This window comes from Squalius cephalus (genome assembly GCF_949319135.1).
Source record: "Squalius cephalus genome assembly, chromosome: 16".
Taxonomy (NCBI): domain Eukaryota; kingdom Metazoa; phylum Chordata; class Actinopteri; order Cypriniformes; family Leuciscidae; genus Squalius; species Squalius cephalus.
Genome location: NC_137137.1, coordinates 8,345,641 through 8,368,594, shown reverse-complemented (window position 1 = coordinate 8,368,594; position 22,954 = coordinate 8,345,641). Strand labels below are relative to the sequence as shown.

General features: G+C 38.1%; 1 protein-coding gene across 9 annotated transcripts in view; it reads right to left on the bottom strand.

The window, feature by feature from the left end:
- The window catches only part of cacna1ea (calcium channel, voltage-dependent, R type, alpha 1E subunit a), a 149,566-nt gene that overhangs the window by 14,231 nt on the left and 112,381 nt on the right, over positions 1-22,954 (bottom strand). For 7 of the 9 annotated variants that reach the window (XM_079897248.1, XM_079897247.1, XM_079897246.1 and 4 more), the window contains 23 exons: positions 22,684-22,737; positions 20,676-20,765; positions 20,279-20,488; positions 20,063-20,175; positions 19,055-19,167; positions 18,789-18,920; positions 17,689-17,758; positions 17,039-17,156; positions 16,448-16,515; positions 16,270-16,361; positions 10,289-11,116; positions 9,597-9,856; positions 9,095-9,206; positions 8,866-8,995; positions 7,659-7,718; positions 7,430-7,536; positions 6,857-6,953; positions 5,222-5,382; positions 4,895-5,029; positions 4,182-4,383; positions 3,782-3,946; positions 370-483; positions 187-279 (listed from right to left, as the gene is read on the bottom strand). In XM_079897248.1, the coding sequence (XP_079753374.1) occupies positions 187-279; positions 370-483; positions 3,782-3,946; positions 4,182-4,383; positions 4,895-5,029; positions 5,222-5,382; positions 6,857-6,953; positions 7,430-7,536; positions 7,659-7,718; positions 8,866-8,995; positions 9,095-9,206; positions 9,597-9,856; positions 10,289-11,116; positions 16,270-16,361; positions 16,448-16,515; positions 17,039-17,156; positions 17,689-17,758; positions 18,789-18,920; positions 19,055-19,167; positions 20,063-20,175; positions 20,279-20,488; positions 20,676-20,765; positions 22,684-22,737 (3,524 nt within the window). The remainder of the gene's footprint in view (positions 1-186; positions 280-369; positions 484-3,781; positions 3,947-4,181; positions 4,384-4,894; positions 5,030-5,221; positions 5,383-6,856; positions 6,954-7,429; positions 7,537-7,658; positions 7,719-8,865; positions 8,996-9,094; positions 9,207-9,596; positions 9,857-10,288; positions 11,117-16,269; positions 16,362-16,447; positions 16,516-17,038; positions 17,157-17,688; positions 17,759-18,788; positions 18,921-19,054; positions 19,168-20,062; positions 20,176-20,278; positions 20,489-20,675; positions 20,766-22,683; positions 22,738-22,954) is intronic. The other 2 variants (XM_079897253.1, XM_079897250.1) reach the window with 1 other exon arrangement.

Genomic DNA, 22,954 nt, shown 5'->3' with positions numbered 1-22,954 from the left:
AATGCAATATTTTTAAATAGACTGCAGCCAAAAAGATTTTGTCAGAACCTCAAGTAAATTACATGTCATTTTGTTTAGTTGTCTATTTAGAATCGTGGGAGAATCATGATCTCTATTTTGAAGAAATTGTAACTCTCAATTTATCCAGAATCGAGCAGCTCTAATCGGAACACACACATTCCTCACTTTTTCACTCTGCAATTTGTCAACCGCAATTTCAGCAATGCTTCCTAGAACCGTGATGAAGTCAAATATATTCCATGTGTCTCTGAAATAATTCTGAAAGATATAAAGGTAATAATGTATGTTGGAAATGCATTTCAGGATATATATATAATGCACTGTATCACATTCCCAGTGTTAGCTTACCATGATACCAAACGCCAGGATCTTGAGAACACATTCCACAGAGAAAATAACAGTGAACACAGTGTTGAGGTATTTTAGCACATCATCATAGCCTTCAGGACGAGGATCATGATGCTGATAGAGAGCAAAAAAAGAGACAAAAAAAGGTCTTCTTGAATAATGAATTATGTTTACACCATTTACTTTTTAAACAAATGTAAAAAATCACTGCATAGTCTTTGGTGTATTCATTACAAATGATTATTATTAAAGCTACAAAAGTTGTTCAGTCAAGAGCAGTGAGTGATTCCCTCTTTTCCTTTATTGTTTGATTAACACTAATGACAAACGTCTCAGGTTACGACTGTAACCATAGTTCCCTGAGAAGGGAATGAGACACTGCGTCAATGACGCTTTGGGAATGCCCCTGCGTCATTGCGTCTGAAGCACTTGTGTCAATTAGTCCAATGGCGAGAGTGAGCGTCACGACCAGGAAAGGATAAAAGCACATCTGGTCTGACCGGCGTTAGCTTTGATTTAGCCGAAGCAAGTCGATCACAGGAATGCAGGGAGTATGGCAAAGTGATGCAGCGTCTCGTTCCCTTCTCAGAGAACTAGGGTTACAGTCGTAACCTGAAACGTTCCCTTACAAGGGAACTTGCGCTGCGTCGATGACGCTTTGGGAATGAGAATGCCCGAACGCCATATGAACCAGAGCCTGTCTGTGTGAATACTGAGAGCCCAACTAAGACAAGAGCACCTGTGAACTTCGGTTGAGAATGCCATCCCGGTCCGCAATCTTTCTGAGGGGGAGCACAGGAAACGACACTCTATCCTGTACAAGGAGTTTGTTAATGGCTGGGGCTCCGCCCAGCAGCCCCCCATTTACGCCTTACCCACCAGTGACATAGTAGTTCTAACTGGCCTGGAGGGTAATGCCAAGCCTTAAGGGGAGCCTTATCCCATGAGAGGACTGATAGATCGCAAGCACCTGTTCTGCCTTTGGCATCAGCCCATACCCATGCTCTTTCAGCCCCCTTTATTAAACATATATTTTGAGAACTGAAAAATCGAGCTGAAAGGGTTTGATCTGGGATCTCAAATTTTATAAGTGGATAGAGTTATAAACTCCAAAAACTCCATGTACACAGGGGATTGAGATGGCGAATCGTCAATTCCCTTAACTCGATGCTCAGCACATCCATCTCCTCGGAGGTGGACAGCTGCAGCACCGTATTATACCATTTAATTCCTCAAAATTAAATGTAGCCAACTTATTTAATTCATCAAAATGAAACAACAAAAGATCAACCAGACAAGTTAACATGGTTTGGATGAAAGGCTGAACTTATACATGAATCTAACTACTGAAAGTCAGATAAACATTCATCATTTAATTCCTCAATTAAATGCAGACAGCTTATTTAATTCCTGAAAATTAAACCGTAAAAGATCAACCAGACAAGTCAACATAGTCTGGGTGAAAGGCTGAATATATATATATATATATATATATATATATATATATATATATATATATTAAAATAGTTTCACCATACAATAAAAGAATCATAAATTCATAGCTTGCAATACACTATGTATCTCTTTAATCTATACATTGCCTCAGCCACTCGATTCTTATAGCATAGTCTTTTTTTCTTTTCTTTTTTTTGAAAAAGTAAACAGTAGCGGGGGAAAACTCCCCATAGTGCACACATATACAGTACACGTCAGGAAATTTTATGAATGAACACAGCCCGCCCCCTTATTTTCATTTTTATATAGAGCTACATGACTGTGCATGCTCTTCATGGATGAGGGTGGTGAGTTCTTATTCCTACGCATCGATGCTCAGCACCTCTACCTCCTCAGAGATAGACTGCTGAAACACCGGCCTCTCTACCAGGGCGGAGGCGGAGCCCGTCTCTAACCCCTCCGTGAGATCCATTTGATCTAAAGAGTGACAGGCGGGAACAGAGCGTGCAAAGCGATATTTACTCGCAATGCTCATAGTCAGCGCCCTTGTGCGCTGAAAGAGCATGCTCCATTCCAAACAAACAAAACATAAATCGTGTGTATCCCCACCCTTAATGAAACGAGGGCAGGGAGGAACACACGATCTAAAGTTTGTTTGTTCGCCATAATATCTATGCTTGTGACTGATACAGTGACAGACAACAATAAATACGACAGACAGTATGAACACAGAGTGCTTGCTGAGGCACAGAAGCTAACGCCAGTCAGACCAGATGTGCTTTTATCCTTTCCTGGTCGTGACGTCACCCGTCCGTGATGCTCACTCTCGCCATTGGACTAGTTGACACAAGTGCTTCAGATGCAATCATGCAGGGGCGTTCCCAGAGTGTCATCGACGCAGCGCGAGTTCCCTCGAAAGGGAACAGCAGCAGGTATAGCCTATTATATGAAGACCTGATACATGGATCTAAATTATGTTGCAGACGTTTTCCCCCAACTGTTCCCCAAACATTCACTTAAGACATAACCGACTGTTTTATTTAGCCTACAATAAAACAGAAAATTAATATGTATGATAGGCTTATTTAACTCATTTTTTTAAAAATCGATTCTTTTGTTTTTATGCATCGATACAAAATCATTCACATCAATGTTTACAGTAAGCATTATTTTACACACATTCAGATCTGGAGCCATTCTGGTATGGAACACCCGCATTTCAGGATCCATTTAAAACCTGATGGATGCTAATATGTCAATAAAGCACTTTGCACTTTGTGAAAATTGTAACTGAAAACTGAATGAAAGAGACAGACAGAGAGAAAGGAAGCTTTTCAAATTTCAGTACAATATCTAAAAATATCTGTGCTCTGTTACACTCTATGTGTCTCAGTAAGCATGTATGCAGACCATTGCAGACATGATGACTAGTGGAGGCCCACCTCTAACTCCAGGTGATATTACTCACGGGAGATGTGAGGCTAAAGCTAATGAGGAAAAGTTAAATAGTAGCTGGTGCTTCAGATCAATATTTAATAAGCTGTGACTCATGACTGTCTGGTTTTCGAGCAGTATCACAGACCAGGGGTCACCAGCAGGGGCTGAAAAACAGCTAAATCAACCTAATTTATTTTGACAAATACACAGACGGAGAGAGAGAGAGAGAGAGAGAGAGAGAGAGAGAGAGGTATTACCCCTGCAATACTCACAGGTCTCACAAATGTACATTTAAATTCTAACCAAAGCTACTTACAAGAGTAATGTCTCCTTCCATCTCTATAGCATTATTTGTAAGGGAATAATTATTCAGTTACTGAAAAATAAATCCTTTTAGCGTAAGCAGAACTCACAGAACTTTTTTGCAACAAATAAATAAATAGAAAGATTCTGATTTGATTTTAAATTATTCTGTTTTGATAAAAGAAAGAGATCACAGTGCCATGACATCTCTCCTTACCTTCATCATGAGAACGATGGTGTTAAGGGCAATCATCGTCAGCACGGTGTACTCAAATAAGGGCGAAACCACAAAGTGCCACAGCCGATACTGTAAGGTCTGTTTGTTCTGGGGCATGTAGCGAGTCAAAGGTTTGGCACTGATGGCAAAGTCGATACAAGCCCTCTAAGAGAGAAATATCCAGTAAGAACGTTTCTCAAACACATTTGCAATTAACTAGCAATTGTCAGGAGGTAAAAAACATTGCTTGAACTTGCAACAGTGATTCCCTTAAGTGCAGAGGACTTTTCTTTTGTAAGTTTTTTTATAATACAATAAATTGTTGCCTCGAATATGTGTCATTGCTTCAATGGACACGACTAAACTTGAATCTCAGCTTGAATGCAAAATAATCAGTCACCTCGTTTTTCTCCAGACTGCACTCCTCCATCATTTTATCGCCCTGCTCTTGGAAGGTAATGATGATGAGGGCCACGAATATGTTGACGAAGAAGAATGGGAACACCACAAAATAAATGACATAGAAGATGGACATCTCCATCCTGTTCCCCTGACTGGGACCCCGGTCCTCCTCAGTCACATCCACAGAGTGTTGCAGAACTCTACAATGCCAAATAAGTGTGTTTACAGACAAATCTATATACATTTATCTATGCTTTCTGTTCCAAATGAAACTGAGGTTACTCTGCTAGAATACCTGTGTGAACTTGAGGGGCTTAAAGGTGCTGCAAGAAGCACCAGCAAAAACTGCTACTACTGCCTACAGCCAAATTTTCCTTTGCTTGAGCATTCAGGTTTGTTTGCAGTGTGTTAAGGTGTGAAGCTAACAAGTCTGTGAATGGGTTTTAGAGTGGTTGAAAGCATGGGTGTGGTCTAATTCACTCTGGTGGAGGTTAGCAAAACGGCTGAAATCACTAAAAGCACCCCAAGTCCAAATACACTTTGGGCCTGTAGTGCAAGTTTCTTCTGAATGTAAAAGTTGGAGTTACCGAATATGCAAATATCAGCACACAGCTTTTAGAAAGGTGTTAAGAAGAATGTTAATCTTATTAAGCTTTTAATAAGTTTGTCAAATGATACAGTGTGAAAATATGAACTAAAGTTGGCTCTTACTGCGGCCACCCTTCCCCAGTGGATACCGTAAAGAGAGTCAACAGGGCCCAGATGACGTTATCATAATGGAAATCATGTCTTTTCCACTCTCGTTTCTCCTTTTTCTTGTCTTTGTCATAGTCAATGTAGTAACCCCTATAGAACATTAAGAAAAAATATTTTACACATCATTTGCAGAGATTTTATGCTCGTAAAAATGTCATCCTTCTATTCATAGCACCATTGATATTTTCTAAAGTCTTTTTAGCTTTGAATAATGTCTGAGCTGCTTAAATACATTTTAGCATTATATTTAGAATTTACATTCCAGCTGTAATGGGTACCTACTTGCACTCGTTTTCTGTGTCCTTGGAACTGTCGGTACAGTAGTAAAATTTCCCTTTGAAAAGCTGCACGGCAATGACAGCAAATATGAACATAAAGAGCTTGTAGACGATGAGGATGTTGAAGACATTCTTTAGCGACGTGACCACACAGTCAAAAACGGCCTGAAAATCAGTAAGAGACAGACAATAACAACAAGTTTTTTCTATTTAACTTTCCTTTCATTTTAGTTTTAGTAATTTTGGTACTTCAACTTAAACCTATTTTATTTCAGTTACTTGCCAATGCAACATTTAAAATTTTCATGTGATATTTTATCGATAGAAATATGGACTGACAAAAATCTGAACATGTAAACATGACTTTGTGACCATTCTTTGCTAATATAAAAAATATTTTGGGTTGACCATAGCGCTACAATATTTCTGTAATGGCCACTGTTGGTATATTCTTATCAATGCTGACCGGCAGTAACCCACAAGTCTTGCCATTTCAGAGATACTCTAACCCAGTCATCTTGCCATTACAATTTGATTAGAGTGGTCTGTGAAGAGTGAGGAAATCGCCCAAAGCAGGTTGGATGAGTGATTCCTTGAGGATCATACGCGTCCCGTTCTAATGAGCCTTCCTTTCCTCCCCAATCTCCATGAAGATTTTGCAAGATCATGGGACAAACCATTCCCGGCTTGTAGCAATGTAAAGGGGCTTGCTGAAGAAGGCTATGCGGGGATGCCCTGGGTCAGAGATGCGCTTGTGAGCTATCTCGTGCCCAGTGCGGCTTCCTTGTGAAAGACTCCAAACTTGCCATCAAAACCGTGCTAAATGGGCACGAGGGTCTTCTAGACTGCCCCGCCTTATTGGTGGCAAACGCAGTGAGGCTGCAATCTACCTCGTCAGATCTAGCCCTGGGTCATATAGACCAAGTAATATGGGTTGTATTGAGCTGCAGACATTGCCTCGGGCTGTTAGTTCTTGGTCACTAGATGCGCTGTATGGCTACAATATTTGGCTACAGCTAGTGATTTTACAGCACAGTGAGCAGGCATTTGAGTAGTTTGGCGTGGGTATTTAGTTCCAATAGCGTCAACTTCATGAAACAGTGTTGATTTCCACTTCGAAAGAGAACTTTAGGTTACGTAGGTAACCCCGGTTACCTGAGAAGGGGAACAAGACACTGCATCACGTTGCCATCCTTCCGGCATGCCTTTACGTCAGACAATTGAAGTTGATGACGTTCTTTCTAGGTGCTTTTATATACTCTGCTGGCGTGCCTGTGATGTCACCTGACTGCGGTAGCCAATCGAGATTGGTGTGTAGCACACGTGCTTCAGACACCATCTCACAAGGAGTGTTCCCATAGAGTCTTGTTCCTCTTCTCAGAGAACCAGGGTTACCTACGTAACCTAACATATTATAACCAATGTTCAAACAGTTGTGTTGATTAATAATTTATGCAAACCATTTTGCAAATCCATTTTTTCAGGATTCTCTGATGAATAGAAAGTTCAACAGAACAATTCAATGCATCCTTGATGAATAAAATGATTGATTTCTTTAAAAAACTAACTAACTTACAATAACAATAACTTTTGACCAAAAACTTTTGAACTGTAGAGTATTAATTTCATGGTCACATACCTTGAGTTTGGGAAGTCTTTTAATAGTCTTGAGAGGCCTCAACACTCTAAGCACACGCAGTGATTTGATGGTTTTAATGTCTCTTCCTGTGTTACTCCTGTATAGCATAAAAACATATATTACAAAACAACAAAGCCCAATTTTTCATGTACGAATACAAACACACACACATTATTATATGGCACAAAATCAGAGTGTTTTTACCCCATCACATTCCTGTCAGATGCCGTGAGCCACAATCCACAAGAAGAACAACAGAGAAACAAACGAGAAACAGACAGGCATTCTGAACCAGATAGCTACTCAATGAACACAGAAATGCTTTACACTCACAACAGAGAAAAAAGAGCATCCACTAACATCAACATGTGTCAAGAACTTGGAACACCTGAATGCATTTCCTCACATAAATCATGGTATTATCACATGGCATTAATGGCATTTGAAAATGAATAACAAAAAATTTGAACAATGCTGCTAAACATCTTAATTAACGTTTCAGATTGACCAACAGAACACCAAACATGTGAAATAACACTTGTTATTTCTCATGTTTGGATTAATCTGACTCACGTGAGGGCAAAGGCCACCAGAGCTCCCACCACAACTATGAAATCCAGAATGTTCCACAAGTCACGGAAATAGGAGCCATCATGTAATATCAAACCCTGCTCAATCATCTGAGAAAAATATAACAACATACACAGCATATTTATATAATACATTATATATAGCTTAATTTGATTTTTTTCAAAAGTCTTTAGGGAACATAGAGGAACCCAAGAATGATCCAGGAACTCACCTTGATTATCATTTCAAACGTGAAGACCCCAGTGAATACATAATCAAAATATCGCAGCACCTATTAACCATAGAAACAAATAAAACATTTATAACAATGTCAGCTTTAGCAAACATGAAAAGTGAGGCTACAGCATGCATGGGACTTTAGGGCATTAGCATTGTTTGTCAAAGACTGCTAAATTTTATCAAGCCAGAATGTTGGTATTCTCATGACAGATCTACTGACTACATCACAGCAGTGAAAGCACTCTTTCTGTATAGATTTAAATCCTAGTGTGTGCGTTTCTGAGAGGGAAAGAGGCTTCGTCTTCAGCTGTTCTCTACATCTAGAGCATCGTTTACGTCATTTGTTTACATACACACAAGATCTCATCAACTATTACTGAAAGGGTCTTAGCATGTAATTAGCTATGGCTTCATACAGCTGGTGCACTTTCACAAGGGAAATTTAAAACCTGCAACAAAAATCTCATTTCTATTAGTGAATAATGCCAAACACTTCATGATCCACAGGGAACAATATCATCAGGACCAAAGAAACTCAAACAGGTCTACTGGTCTATTTTTATTGTCAAAAATTTAAAATAAATTCCTTTTTTTCTTTGTTCAAAATAAAAAATATATGTTGTATTTGTAATGATACTGGGTTGTTAAAACATGTTTACAAGCCCTTTTTTAATCATCATCTTTTTTATATCATCAATCAGTATTTTAGATTATTTTTCTATGAATGTATTATGGAAAGCGAATATTTTAGGTGTTGTGCCAGGTCAACATTTACTTTTAAGGTGACAACATTTTTTAAAAGTATAAATATTCCACATAGTGTCTCAATTGAAAGGAGGTCATGAAACTTGCATGCATAATAGAAACTTGCTGTTTACAAGAGTATAGCTTGTCACAATGCAGAACATGTAAATTGTCCAAAAAACATCAATGTCAACTAACCTACAGTATTACAGATTTCAAAGTGAAAAAGAGATGTGGTACCATCAGAGTTTGTTTTATTTTATATTCTTATAATTATCCAATATCCACCCTTTAGTAATGTAAATATCAACAAAACAGGTTAATTAACAGAGGTAAAAATACTTAGAATTGTTTGTAAGCTTCCATATAAGAAATATAGCAAAACGTTTTACATATGATTATTGTATACACAATTATTTGAAAATGGAGACAGGGTGGTGGAGATGCATTCTTACTTTGTTCCAGTCCGAATTAGTGTTGACGGGGTCTTCGGCAGCCAAAGCAATACTGCTGGCAGTGATCACAAGAAGGATTGACATCTCGAAATAACGAAGATTGACAATGTAGTGGCAGGCCCTGCGGACCCTGTGGAAGAGATGAGGAATAGAGAGAGTGAGAGATGAAGCAAAAACATATTCATAAAATATAGAATACAGCTGTGGCTCCACAAACATCCAGCCTTACGGGTTGTTGGGTTTGAAGATGAACATGCTGACAGGTGGAGGGGCTTTGGGCGCATCTGGGGTTTCCTCTTCTTCTTTCTCTGGCTTTGAGGCCTCCATGTCTTTACTATTACCTAATAAATCAAGGTATATATTGGAAAACAATAGATTTTATTAAATTAAAATTATGAAATTGATTGATATTATTTGAAAATGATAAAAATATCTAGGTAACATAAAATCATCTCAGTTTATATTTGTGTACTTTCCCTACTGAAAAATCTTACAGGTCATGTTATTGGATGGTGGTGTTTCAAGGAATTTTAAGTAGCTTAATCTGCAAAATTTCCTTTGCCAACCAGCTTCACCAGAAAGACCAAGCTAATGGCCATGTCTTTGCTGGTGAATAAACAGCTTGGCTCTGCTCCTCGAGCTAGACCAGCACCAATCCAGTACTAACCAGCAGCAATTAGTCTAAGCTGGTCTTATCAATAGGGTTATCAGAGGTGCAGGGATGCACAAACCCGTAATGGAGGTCAGCTCCATGGATGGCTGAGTGTCGGTGACTTCTATCATGATGCTGGTGTTAAGCGATGACTTATCCTGATTCAAGGATCTGTGGTTGTTATTATCTGTCTCGCCGGCACCCATAGTGCGCTGTGGGGACTGCTGGAGTGTGCTCTCAGTGAGCTGTAGAGTTGCAGGTTCTGAGTCCTGAGGTGGGTTTTTGCAGGGGGAATTGGCTGGTTTTGGCTCTGATTCAGAGTTGTTTGGTTTGTTCTGCCTGTGGAAGGGGAGAAGTTAATAGCACAATTTCTCTCTCCAGACTCTCAACAAGGAATACTGTGTACTTGGCCATAAAAATATTTAGGTATATGTTAAATTAATTTAAGATGTCACTATGTTGTGATGTGAATAGAGCTGTCCAGTCATTATGTCAATTTGTAGGTAGACCTCGAAGGCCAATTTGCTAGTTTCCTCAAAAAAATCGAATGGGTTTTTTTAAAGGAGCTTTTGATTTGAATAAAATAAGGTTTGTGGTGACCATGACTTTCATCTTTGTTCTACAACACTGTACAACAATAGCATGCAATTCATTTCTTTAAAAAATTGTGCTGACCCTAAACTTTTAAATTGTAGTGTATATATAATTTATACAATTATATAAATCAAAAGGGCATATAAAAACAAAACAACAAATAATTAAAAAAATCACCTCTGTTCAAGCACTCTGCCATCTGGACTGATCCCTCCATCATTCTTTGATTCCTTTTCATCTCCCTCATTCCCAGGCCTTTGTTCTCTACTGTCAACACCATCGTCTCCCTGTTGTGTCTCTTTGCCCCTTGCATCTGTGTGAGATTCGCGGTGGCGTGGGCGTCGTGATCTGGGCCCCATATCAGGGGTCAGCGTGTCCCCCATCGCAGGAGGCCTGTACTTACGGACTGCCCGTTGCCGCCTGTTCCCATTCAGTCTGGGGCAATGGTTGTTGTCTAGAGAACGCTCAGGTGAGGTCTTTGATTCAGACGGCTCTGTTAGGGGTAGATTCAGCGTCACTGGGGGTTCAGGAAGGGATATGTCGGCAGGCATTGGTGGCTCCGGTATTGGAATCGCTAAAGGGGGTTCGGGGATAGAAATGGACTGAGATTGCTCATCGACAGGCATGTCCATAGGCATGGGTGGCTCTAAGGTAGCCTCCGGCATGCCGGTGGTTGTAGTGGTCTCGATGGCTTTGAGTTTGCTGTCAGATGGAGATATCCCTGTGGTCTGGTGGTGAAGGCAGCCAGGTGGTCCATCGTGCTCTTCACTCGGGCTGCTGAACAGGATCTCACGGCTGGACATCTGCCTGTGGCGGCGCAGTTGGCTGGTCCTCTGCTCCCAAACTGACATGGTCAACCTCCTCCTTCTCTCTCTCCTGGACATGAAAGAGTTAGAGGCATTGAGTGGACGAGCATCAGCCAGACTCTCCGAATCCTCGAAGGAATAGGCCGCACGGCTCCGGTGAATTGCACGCTTCCTGTACAGGTAGGGCCTCCTCCTCCTCCTGAGGAAAAAAGAGAGAGGACATAACAAAATAAATATTTCAACAACCATGCCACAACAATTGTTTTCATTACCTTATCAATCATTAGCAATACAAAATAACAATAATAATAATACATTTTATTTGTAATGCGTCTTTCTCAAATACAAAGCGCTAAACCCTTTCTACCCTTCAGAAAAGACTAGCTTAGTCAGTGGTTCTCAGTTGGTTTCACTTTAAAGCTACACTGTGTGATTTTTACCCCCATCTAGCAGTGAAATTGTATATGACTACCCAGTGAATATTAGTTTCTGTTCCTCTCAATTCCGAGGGCGTTTTCACTCCTACGGTGGCCGTATTATTCCAAGATTAACATGGCTTCCAGTTATCGACTTCGTCCATGACAATAATAAACAATACGTCTAAAATGAATAAAACTACAGGACAGATGTCAGGAGGTAAACGTCACCCTTGGAATCGGCAATCCCAGCATAATCAGATTAGGCTAACATTACAATGTGTACAAAGTAAAAGCAATTAAAAATAACAAAAATTTACAGTGTCCTTTTTTTATATAGCTTAAAAAATTGCGCCTTTAAAACTATTCATCACCTGTGATCCGTCGCAGCACAGATTTATGTTACAAGGTAAACAATACTTTTTCACCATTGACGCGAGGATGAAGTTATACTAGAGGTCGGTCTGGCGTTATGCACAACCATGCTATGGTTAGACAAGCAACTATAAAACTTCGAATTTACACAAATGAAAAACAGGCTGAATTACCTGTCGAGAAGAAAGCAGGCAACCTCGGCGTCCGTTTTAAAATCTTTGCTCCTCATGAGCTCTTTCCATCTGGGAAAAGTTACTCCAATATTGACTATGGTCTTGCTGATTTGTCTGTCGCGTTGACGTTTTAATTCTCTCTTTCAAATGTGAGTACACACACACACACACACACACACACACACACCACACTATCTTTCAAATCTGCCGGCACTCGCGAGCTCGCGAGTAATCTCCCCCTCGCATTCGTCTCTGTGTCACTGAGTGAAAAACGCAAAAGGCGAAGCTTGAATTTACTGGTATGTCCCTCTTTGGCTAATGTAGTTTCAAGATGGAGGGGCAACATGGCGACCGGCATTCGAACCCCTCACCCGTATGTACTTTCAATGGCAGATTATAAACTTAAGAGAATACTTTATTACTTGAAAGAAGTAAATATACATTAATGAGCACATATATTTTTGAAAGAACTAAGTGATTTTTGCTAAGAATCAACTAAAAAAGTTACACAGTGTAGCTTTAAGACTCTATATTACATTGGACATCAAGACCAAAATAAATGTTTAGAATACAAAAAAAAATCATTAATTGTTTTGTTTTTTTAAAACTATATTAATTTCTTGGCTTCTAAGAAATGTTTATTTGAAGTAACCAGAAACATCCTTAAAATCAAACAACGGAAAGTATTAATATTACATGAGCTGTTTAGGCCCAACAATATGCAAAATCAACAGATATTACGGCTGAATAGCAAAACTTCATACAGTTTGAATGTTTGGTTTCAAAATGTATCTTGAATATCGATGGTCTCCTGCTCTTGGCAGCCAATAATTAATTGCACTAAACACACCTTCTACCAAGTGACAGATGAATTTCCGCCAAAAAAAATTTGTTCAAAATTACTAAACCTTTTTTTTTTTTTTTTTTTTTTTTTAAATTAATATGCCTATTTATATTGCTTTTCTAAAAATATAATGTGTATGTTCATATTTAGAGTTTACCCAAACAAACCTGCAACCGACCAATTGAGAACCACTGCCTTCAAAAATTTAATTGAAAGCTGGATCACCATGAACATTACACTGACTAGTTAATAAATGTGAAGGGGACCGGCATTAAAAAACAACAACATGATGGTGACCAGGTGGTCTAGTCAGCAGGGTAGCTGAATATGAGAACTGAAGTTTCTGAGTGCAAAATATTTAATAGATTGCTTTTAACAAGTACTTTGCAACTCATGGTAGAAAGGGTCCTTTAATTCCGTTTTTGTGACTTTGTGTTTTTGTGTGACTGGAATTCATGGTCCAGCTGGTAAGGACAGCAGAGATGGAAAACAACTGGATAGAGTTGCGATATAAAAGTGAAAAACAAAACAGCGAAACTGGGAATAGAGTTGATTCAGAATGGAGAGAGAAAAAAGAGTGAAATATCATTGCAGGAAATTGACTAATCAAATTCCAACCAAAGATCAGACTTGAAAATGTGAAATCAGACATTTAATAAAGATGGCAGAACAGAAAGCTTCACCCAGATTGATAAATTAGGCGGTGCTGAATGTTAAAATTGAAATAACAGACTATTACTTACTGGCACTTGTACTCTTGTGAGGTCCGTGTAATCAATGAGCGATTGGTTGAAAACAAGACATTAGTGCTTTCGAGAACAAGGACAAAACAAGCCAAGAATCACAGCCCAAAAAGGTCAGAGACAAAAATTCGGACAAATATATTGTTTCATTAGTATTTCAATGCTCTGTTTATGCCAATGCCATTAAAAAAAAACATTTAACATTTAAATGTTTTTTTTTACATTTAACATGTTGCATTTATACTATTGTTGATAATAAATTAAAGTTACACAAAGTTTTAAAACAATTACAAGTTTTGGGCTGTGTAACAAGGCAGCAAAGCGTAACATGAAAACATGATGGTAGATATATTAGAAGCAACAAATACAGTATTCTGGAACATTTTGAAATGCTGAGACAGTAAGAAACATGGCACAGATATAAGACATATATAAATGGGATTCATATGCATAAGCACACAATATCAGAAAGAGAGAGCACCCTGATTAATTTAGTAGTCAACTAGTCATACATATGCATTTCCCAGGTATGACGTCCATAATTGTCATGCTCACTGAAGACATGCATTCATTTCTCAGTTCTCGTCAAGCACTTTCGGACATGCTACAACAGCCTCTGTTTAGTTTTAAAGTAAACATGCAAAAAATCCAAATGCCACAGGCCACAATTTCCAGTCTGACAACCAGCTCTCACATTATCTCCCAAAATGCAGTAGAGAAGAGACCCTGTGGTATTCACATCATACCAATTTGTTGTGACAAAGGCATGGCCTCCATTGCTTCATACAGAGTGTTTGTTTGTTTTTGTTTTCAGTAATTGTCCAGCAAACATTTAAAATCTTATTGCTCAATAATGACAAAAATATACAATAACACTCATCACAAACATTTGTTATTAGTTATTGCAAATTGTGAGCATGCCCAAAATAATAGAATATATATATATGTATATATATTAAAACAATGTTTACACAGGGTCCAAATATAACACGTGCCATGCACCAAATGCAAATAAGTTGCAAACCAAATGCAAACTGGATTTGTGTAAAATTTGCCAATGGCCAGTAACTATAAGAAATTATGTATTATGATGCAATTCAATTCAAACTGTAAGAATGATGTAAGAGATGTGAGTGAATGTCTTTAAATCAAAAATATACAAACTAACAATACTAACTAAACATATCTCACACAACTCATGTGTCTTCTAAAAACTTTAATCTCAAAGGGAAACTTGCCATAAAAATTGTATCTAGGAGGCTGGGATTAATTATTTTTCTCCAGAACTCCATGTGGTGACACACAGAGCCACAAAATGACAGAGATGAAAACTGACTCATCTTGTTCATGATGCTGTGAGTGACACAAGATGCCACTAATAGGCAAGGAAAACAGCTAAATAATTCAATTGTCAAAAGGATAAAATGTATACATATTCATGACTGTTAAGAAATACGTAACTCCATTAATTTTTCTCATATTACTCGCCATAGGCAGGTGTAGCAAAAAGTTAATTTTGGATCCTGCTTTTACATTTCTTGACTGAAAAGTTGGCTTATCTTTTCGCCCCTTTCTAGTTACGGCACGTATTGCTACTGGGCTCAGAAAGAACCCTATATATCACCTCCAGCATAAAACAACATGTTTGTAGAGGTGAATCCATGCTTACAGGAAATTCAGTGATACTCAAATCAACATCAGCAAATCAAACTCACTCAAGTCATGTTAAATGTATTATGCTATCAATGAAAAGAAAATGCGTAAAAGTGAGCTTCTAAAGTATCTATGATCAATCAAGAGATGTAAAGGTGATTGGATTGTAACGTTGAGGACACATATGGCCAGTCATCCCGGCTTGCACATGCTCAACTCCAGGAGTCTGACATCACATCCATGCAGTGTTTAGTTCCCAAAATCACAGAAAGATGCATCTGTGTGTGAGCTCCGGTAATAGAAACTTTAATCTCCAATTTTAGACATCTGATTCTCTTTATATGTCTTGAGATTAAGGCATTGGGATGCCTCTTCTGTTCTTGCAAAGGAGATAACATACAAATACATATCTTGGCTGACCAATGTAAAGGCATTCAAAACTCTGTAATTCTCCTTTTGATGGGAACAAAATAGTCTCTATGACAACAGAATAGACTCATCCCTGCAAAGACTGGGAAGCTTGCCGGTTGCTATGACAACTTGCTGTTGATTTTGAAGCAAATTATTGTGCTTCGAGAATAAAGAGCCCAAAAAATCCCTACGCAATCAACCGAAAGAACATTGTGTACAACCCTCAACAATGGGTAACACAGTCTTGTTGGTCTCAAGTAACTGCCTCTTACATACTTGCCAGGAAAGCGAAGCCCTCAAAGTTTTAATACTTATTTCTAAATTACTCTCATTAAGCAGATATTTGCATCCCACCATTGAATCAATTCAAAGCTGTTCAGTCTAGCTTGGGTTTTTCCACATTTTAGCTCAACAACTGTGTAACATTTGATTTGAAGAGTACAGAGCGAAAGAGATATTTGTAGAAGCAAAGGCTTCAACTGTTTACATATTCTAGCAAAAGTAAAGTAATGTCCCTGTAGAGTCAAACTAGCATGTTCATCTAAGTAAACTTGGCCAGGCACTGCAGCTGGAAAGTCCTACAGTTATACTTTGGCAGACGTGCCAATTTTATCGCTGAAACCATACTAAAAAACATCCCAGACACAAGACTAGTGTTAGTATGTTAGTTAGTTGGTATATTAGCATCTCTGTGAGAGGGCAAATGCAGCAGGCAAGGGTATATTTGGTTCACTTACTCTGAGCACATGAAAGAGGACATGGGCCCAACCTCCTTGGCTTTCTGCAGGGCGTGTTTCTGATTAAATGCCGCTTCCTCCTCCTCTTCATCCTTTGGAATAGCAAGGTGTTATTCATTATTCAACAGCCTAACAAATCCTTTAACATATAAAGCTAAAAGAACCATGCTGGATATACCTTTGTGAGCTCCTGGGCATTGGCCAAATTGTCAACAGCGATAGCCAAGAAGACGTTGAGTAGTGTATCTGACCATTTTATCAAGGATTTTGACTCAAAACAATGAGTTATGCAGAAATAACCACCAAAACTAAGAATAACACATTCAAACCAGCAAATTATAATACCAGCACAGACTTTAAAGTCAACATGCACTAATCTTGGTTGGAAAGTTCAAGAAAATAAGTTTAGTAATGTAAGGTAAAAAGCAGAGGTAGTTACGTTTTGATGAAAGACTATGAAGTTGTAATGATGCCTCATGTACAGTAAGAACAGGAATGTGTATTAAGAAAGTTAACAACCAAATTATGATTTCATGTAGACTTCAGTGAAACCCTGAAGAACATCAGATGATTTTTTTCAAGGATAACCCCCCAGAAAGTGCAAGTGAAACAGCTCTGAAACTGTTCAAATGAATCACAGCCACATCTTCATATTTTCAAAGATTTTACATTTGTGCACCAGAAAATGAGTACATTCAACACTGTATATGCCATATACCAGATAGGATAAACCTGTATAGAGAATAGAGAAAGAATAAATGAAGGATACAATTTCCAAACAAAGTCAGAACAATGAAGTAGACAGATGACCACATCCCCGACTTCACTCCACCTTGAGACCGGATGCCATTGTACATGACTTCATTCCAGTCCTCGCCAGTGAGAATCTAGAAACACTGTGAACTTATTCCAGGCCCACATGGAATCTGTGCCCGAGTAACTCAACAACAGAGATCTCCTCATATTTTCACACAATAGGAACAATAAAATTCAACAAATTCTTCCCCGTACATGTTTGTTTATTACATATTTTGGCTAATTTGATAAACCTTTCAGCTACCAATAAGTGTAGTTCCAAAAACATATTTTACTGCTTTTAGGTCCATTCGTCAGAATAACACTACATTTTCCTACAAAATTGCCACAGAAACAAAATCAACACTTTTTGTTTAAGCCTATTACTATCTAAATTTCAGGGTGTTTTTTTTCTATGCTGGACTGCTGTATATTTATGCATTTTCATCATTAATAAAGGGATGACAGATTCTGTTTTGCGACTAAGTATGTTTTTGTTCTTGCTCTGATCCAAATTTCCTGTTTATCTGTGCAATTAAATCTTGGTTTAATTAATTAGACTTCCTTCTAAGCCACTTCCGGAGTCATGCATTATACTCAGATTACAACTGGATGGAATCTTACTTGAAACACTGTCATGATGGCTGCTGGAAAAGTGTCAAAATTAGTTGGTGTATAGTCTTCAAAAATGAACCTGTGGAGAGAGAAAAAAAAGAAAGAAAGAAAATGTGACATCTGTGTGCGAGCCATTTTATTCAATATGTGTCTGACCAAGTTACTGAATTATAGATTATTTGCTTTTCGCCAACTGGAGAACCTGATCTTTTATCTATTGTCTTGCTACACCTGTCACACAGGGTTATGGTTCCACTTTAAGCACTACTTTTTAGCATGAAATTTGTTGGCATGTTTAATATGGTGGACTGAACACAAAGCAGGCTCAGGATTTTATATTGTTATTGCATATGACATAAAAGGGCAGCTCGTAACTAGGGATGTGCCTGTAGCCGAATACCTTATTCGGAAAGGCACAGATAATGGCTTCAAAAACTAATAAAGAATTCTACCGAATAATAGGAAAAATATTCGGCAGACACAGTCACTGCTCGTGTTTGCTAGATAACAGGTGAGCCAGTGGATAGCACGATGTTATACATAAACCACTAAATCACTACTCCATAATGAGTGTGTAGTGAATGTGTGTAAACTCTATGAATGAAATGAGCACTGCACGATCGCAAATCAATTAGCCATGTTGCCTACACATCTATTTATTAATCAGGATAGGGAAAGTTCCCCAAGGTGGGTCGCCCAAAGCACAACCGCGATACATGTCGGAGCACTGCCTACGAGACTATAGGCTCTGACTATTAGAAGATATTTCAAAGAAAGGTTATAATTATAATTAAGAAAATAATTATTTTATTAGTTATACAAGGCATGTTTGTTAAATGATAACTATGAAGAGAACAGAATTACAATTAAAACAGGCTTCTCAAGTAATTTTACTTATGGTTAAAGCCCCGCCCGCTTCGGGTTTTAATCTATTACAGATACGAATAATTGTGAGATTGTTACAGATACAAAAACAGATATGGATTTTGGCTCCGCTGCACAGCTCTACTCAAAACTACAGGTGTAGCATTCAGATATTTTTATACAAAAAGCCAAATTTAAAACTAGGTCAACAGGGGTTGTCTATGCTCAGACTGGTTAGATATTACCTTCCACCAAAGACCTGCATGCCCAGAAGTGCAAAGACCACAATGAAGAGGAAAAGCAGGAAGAGCAAACTGATAATGGACTTCATGGAGTTCATCAGAGACACAACCAGGTTCCTCAGGGATGCCCAGTACCTTAACAACACATAAATGCAGCATCTCAAGTTCAACATGGGCACATCCAGAACTGAGCAAAGGCAATAAACAGATTATTGCCTCTGGAAGAGGCAAACAAACCCAAAGAGCTGTCCAGGCAAGCTTGCACTTACTTGGTGACCTTGAAAATTCTCAACAACCGCAAGGCACGCAGAACGCTGATCCCAAAGGATGTGCCAGGTCTGAAGAACCCCCAGAGCACCTCAAAAATGCTGCCTACTATCACCTGGAAGGAAATCAGGAATTACACCTCTTCGAACATGTCCATGACGTCTAAAAATACTATCTAAATGTGCAGTCACATTAGCGAAATTTCACAGGAAAAAAGATCCATTGTCTGTTGTCAATAGTGTAGCGATGTATGGAGCACAACTCACACAGAGGTCACTTTCAAAACAAGATGCCTCCTGATCATGAGTTCATGCGATGATTCTGTGTGATTGATGAATCTCTCAATTTGTTATATACATGCACACATATTTTATTTAGCAAATTAATTCAATATCAATTCATCAGATATTTATTTATTTAATTGTTGGTTACATTCAATAAAGTCAAGACCTCTGATGTGGGCCAAAGTCACCATACAGACATTTAAATAATTCAATAATTGACCAATTAAATGATTGACTTAAAACCAGCTACTTTTCATGTTAAATTAACTGACTGAATGTTAGATGATATTTGATCACACAAGTTTCATAGTTTTAAAACAGAAAACTGTAATGGGATATGTATTCATGGAAAGGGCCAGCTACAAATGTTCTGATTAAAAATAAAGATTAGCCAACAGAGAATCATTATATATTAAGTGGCACAGTCCAGAACTAAAACTGAATTTTAATTAGTTTTTAAGCAACATATTGATATTCAGTGCTGGGTCCTCCAATTTACATAGAAATTAGAGATGGGTTCATAGTGCCCAGAGTGTTAAAAGATCAAATAAGATCTACAGTTTCATCTGCTCATTTCTTTGCATGTCTTTTATGTTTCTTGATAAAAAAAAATGTTTTGAACACTAATTTTAGGAGTCACCACCTTGATCCTCTTCGACACTTGCCCTGTTGTGCCATCTTCGTTTCAAAGAAGATTATGGGAAGGAAGACAGAAAATACACTTACCCCACAATCAAAGCAGTTGAAGGATGAGTGGAAATAGAGTCTGGGCCCGAGTCCATACATCTTCAGAAACATCTCAGTAAGAAACAGACCCAGAAACAGGAATTCTGCATAGTCTGCAATAGAAAGGAACCACTTTAAGGTTATGACTTTTGATCATGTATGACAGCATACGCATAGTGTGAAAAGTTTATTGCATATTTCGCATTTTGGTCTTACAGAGAAGACTAGACAACCACTGAGGCTGTTTGTGATGTACGATGGCTACACAGAGAGTGTTGAGGGCCACCAGACCCAGGACAATCCAGTAGAAGGTGTGAGTCTTCACCATACGGCGAATGGAGATCCGTAGCATGCGTTCTTTCCGTTGGAAATAGGATGTTGGTCCTCGTTTAGCACTGCGTATGCTGACTCTGTTCAATGGCATCCCTGATGAACAAAACAAATTAAAAACACTTTTGTATACTTCTTGAATGAATTAGGATATGATTTCAGTTCTATGTGAATTTAATCTGAATACACATACTGACACACAGGTAAATATGCACCGTATTTTGAGGGTCAGGGCATCATTTAGACAGGATACGAGGTTGAGTTGGGGGAGGAAGCCACTCACCTACAGACGAGATGTCAGCATACTGTTCCTCTGGAGCTCTCCGAACATCATCCACTCCTCTTCTCTTTATGGTGGTGGCTCTTTTTAGCACTGAGAATAGAAGTATCAAATAATATATATTTTATTATCTTTTAATATTAAATAGTTATTTTACTCTAAACTAAATAAATTAACAAATTAATAAATCAAGTCGGATGATTTGCATTTCTGTCATCTGCAAAAGTCAAACGTTTCTTTCACAACGTTTCTGCAAAAGTCTAAAGACTTTTAATATAAAGAATTATACTGTGTGAGAAAAAGTCTGATTATTAAAAAGAAACCATGTTGTCTGGAAAATGTAATAGACTTTTATATTATTATTGTATTGAAGCCAAAGCAAACTAATAAAATATTATCTGAAACTTTGTATAAAGTGTTTTTTTTTTTTTTTTTCTATCCATGAGGCAAAGTCATCTCAAACATCAAATATATTCTGACTGGCAATGATTTTGCTGAGAATTTTTGCTTTTAGTGCGACAGAAAAACTACATATCGCTAGAAATTTGTTGCATCAAGCCAGGTTAGCACACGAAAGGGCTGGGCAATATGGCCAAAAAATATCACAATAAAATCTTTCATATCAGTCAATATCAATAATTATCACGATAATGTCAAATCTTTATTTCTTTCAAGTTTAAAGTTACAACTTTTACAATGCAACTGCATGTTTCTGAAAGCTTAGGGGATGCATTTATGAAGTTGTTGTGGAGTTAATTGATTCAACTTTTTATTTTGGCGCAGACATGGTATATCTCCAGCTGCTACAGTGAGGAAACAGAAATGGCAGAATGCTGAGGCTCCCTCAGGGCGGGATCTATGCTAATAGGGCAGATCGACACCAGTGAGGGGCGGGGCTTCTGGAACCACTCCTTTAGAGAGACTGTTAATAATTCATGTGGATTATTAAAAAAAGGAGTTGGTGGACTTTTACAATTATAGGCACAGTGGACACACATCTGTCTTCAAACACCTTATAAAAGTGAATTTTGCATAATAATTAAACTGCAAATAAAGCCGCTTGTTATATTTTGCTGTTGTCAAGGCAACAATGAAGTAAATACACAGCCCTGCAATTACATTTTATTTTTTAAACTCTCTTCAGAGTGCTATCTGGATACCTATTGCTGTCAAACCCCATATACAAGGGCCAGAATAGGTCTCAGCCTCTCCTGACCCTCTAAAATGTTTTAAACTCTCTTCAGAGTGCTATCTGGATACCTATTGCTGTCAAACCCCATATACAAGGGCCAGAATAGGTCTCAGCCTCTCCTGACCCTCTAAAATGTTTTAAACTCTCTTCAGAGTGCTATCTGGATACCTATTGCTGTCAAACCCCATATACAAGGGCCAGAATAGGTCTCAGCCTCTCCTGACCCTCTAAAATGTTTTTCCATATAGGGGCAAGTTATTTTTAAGACAATTGTCCTTAATGGTATGATGGGACTATTACACTTACAGTAGAACAGCAGGGGCATTGAAATAGGAGTTCACCATGGTAACTGCCTGTTTTCCATTCACACAGCCTCTGGGAAGCTGTCAATCACCATTTCATAATAAAAAAAACACCCTTGTTTGATTCTGGGGAAAATCCGTCAACTTATACAGGGTTCGGATGGGTTTTCGCTTCACAGATGCACGCCAGCATGTAATATAATATCAGGAATATTTTAGTAAATTATTAATTCTTAATGCCTATTAATTCCCAATCCGCACCAGAAATGACAACATAAATCTTATTCCACCTTATTTGATAACATCAAATATTAGCATTTCACCCGCCAACGTGCAGGGCTCTGATAAATTATAAAATCTGGAACAGAGAAAATGCATATTTACTAGGGTGTACTAGAGTACACTGCACTGAGGGTGTTCAAAATAATCACATGACCCTGACACATAATTAAAAACTGCATCCCACAATCTACGTGGGAAAATGAGAGAGAAAAACAACAGAGGTCAAACATCTCACCATCTAAAGCAGAAGGTCCTGAATTCTTGTTCTCTTCTGCAAGCATAACCTCCTCTGCAAAATAAAAAATGAATTTAAATTTGAAACAAGTTGTGAACACACAATAAACTGAAAACCTGTCATTAAAAATCTAATTTAATCGTGGATATTAAAAGTTAAAATGAATGAATAAGAAATATATAAGATATATAAGGAAAAAAAAGATTCTGAGCTATTTCTAGGTTTATAATTAAATATGTATATTTGTGAAAGACCATGTGAACTTTTTTTT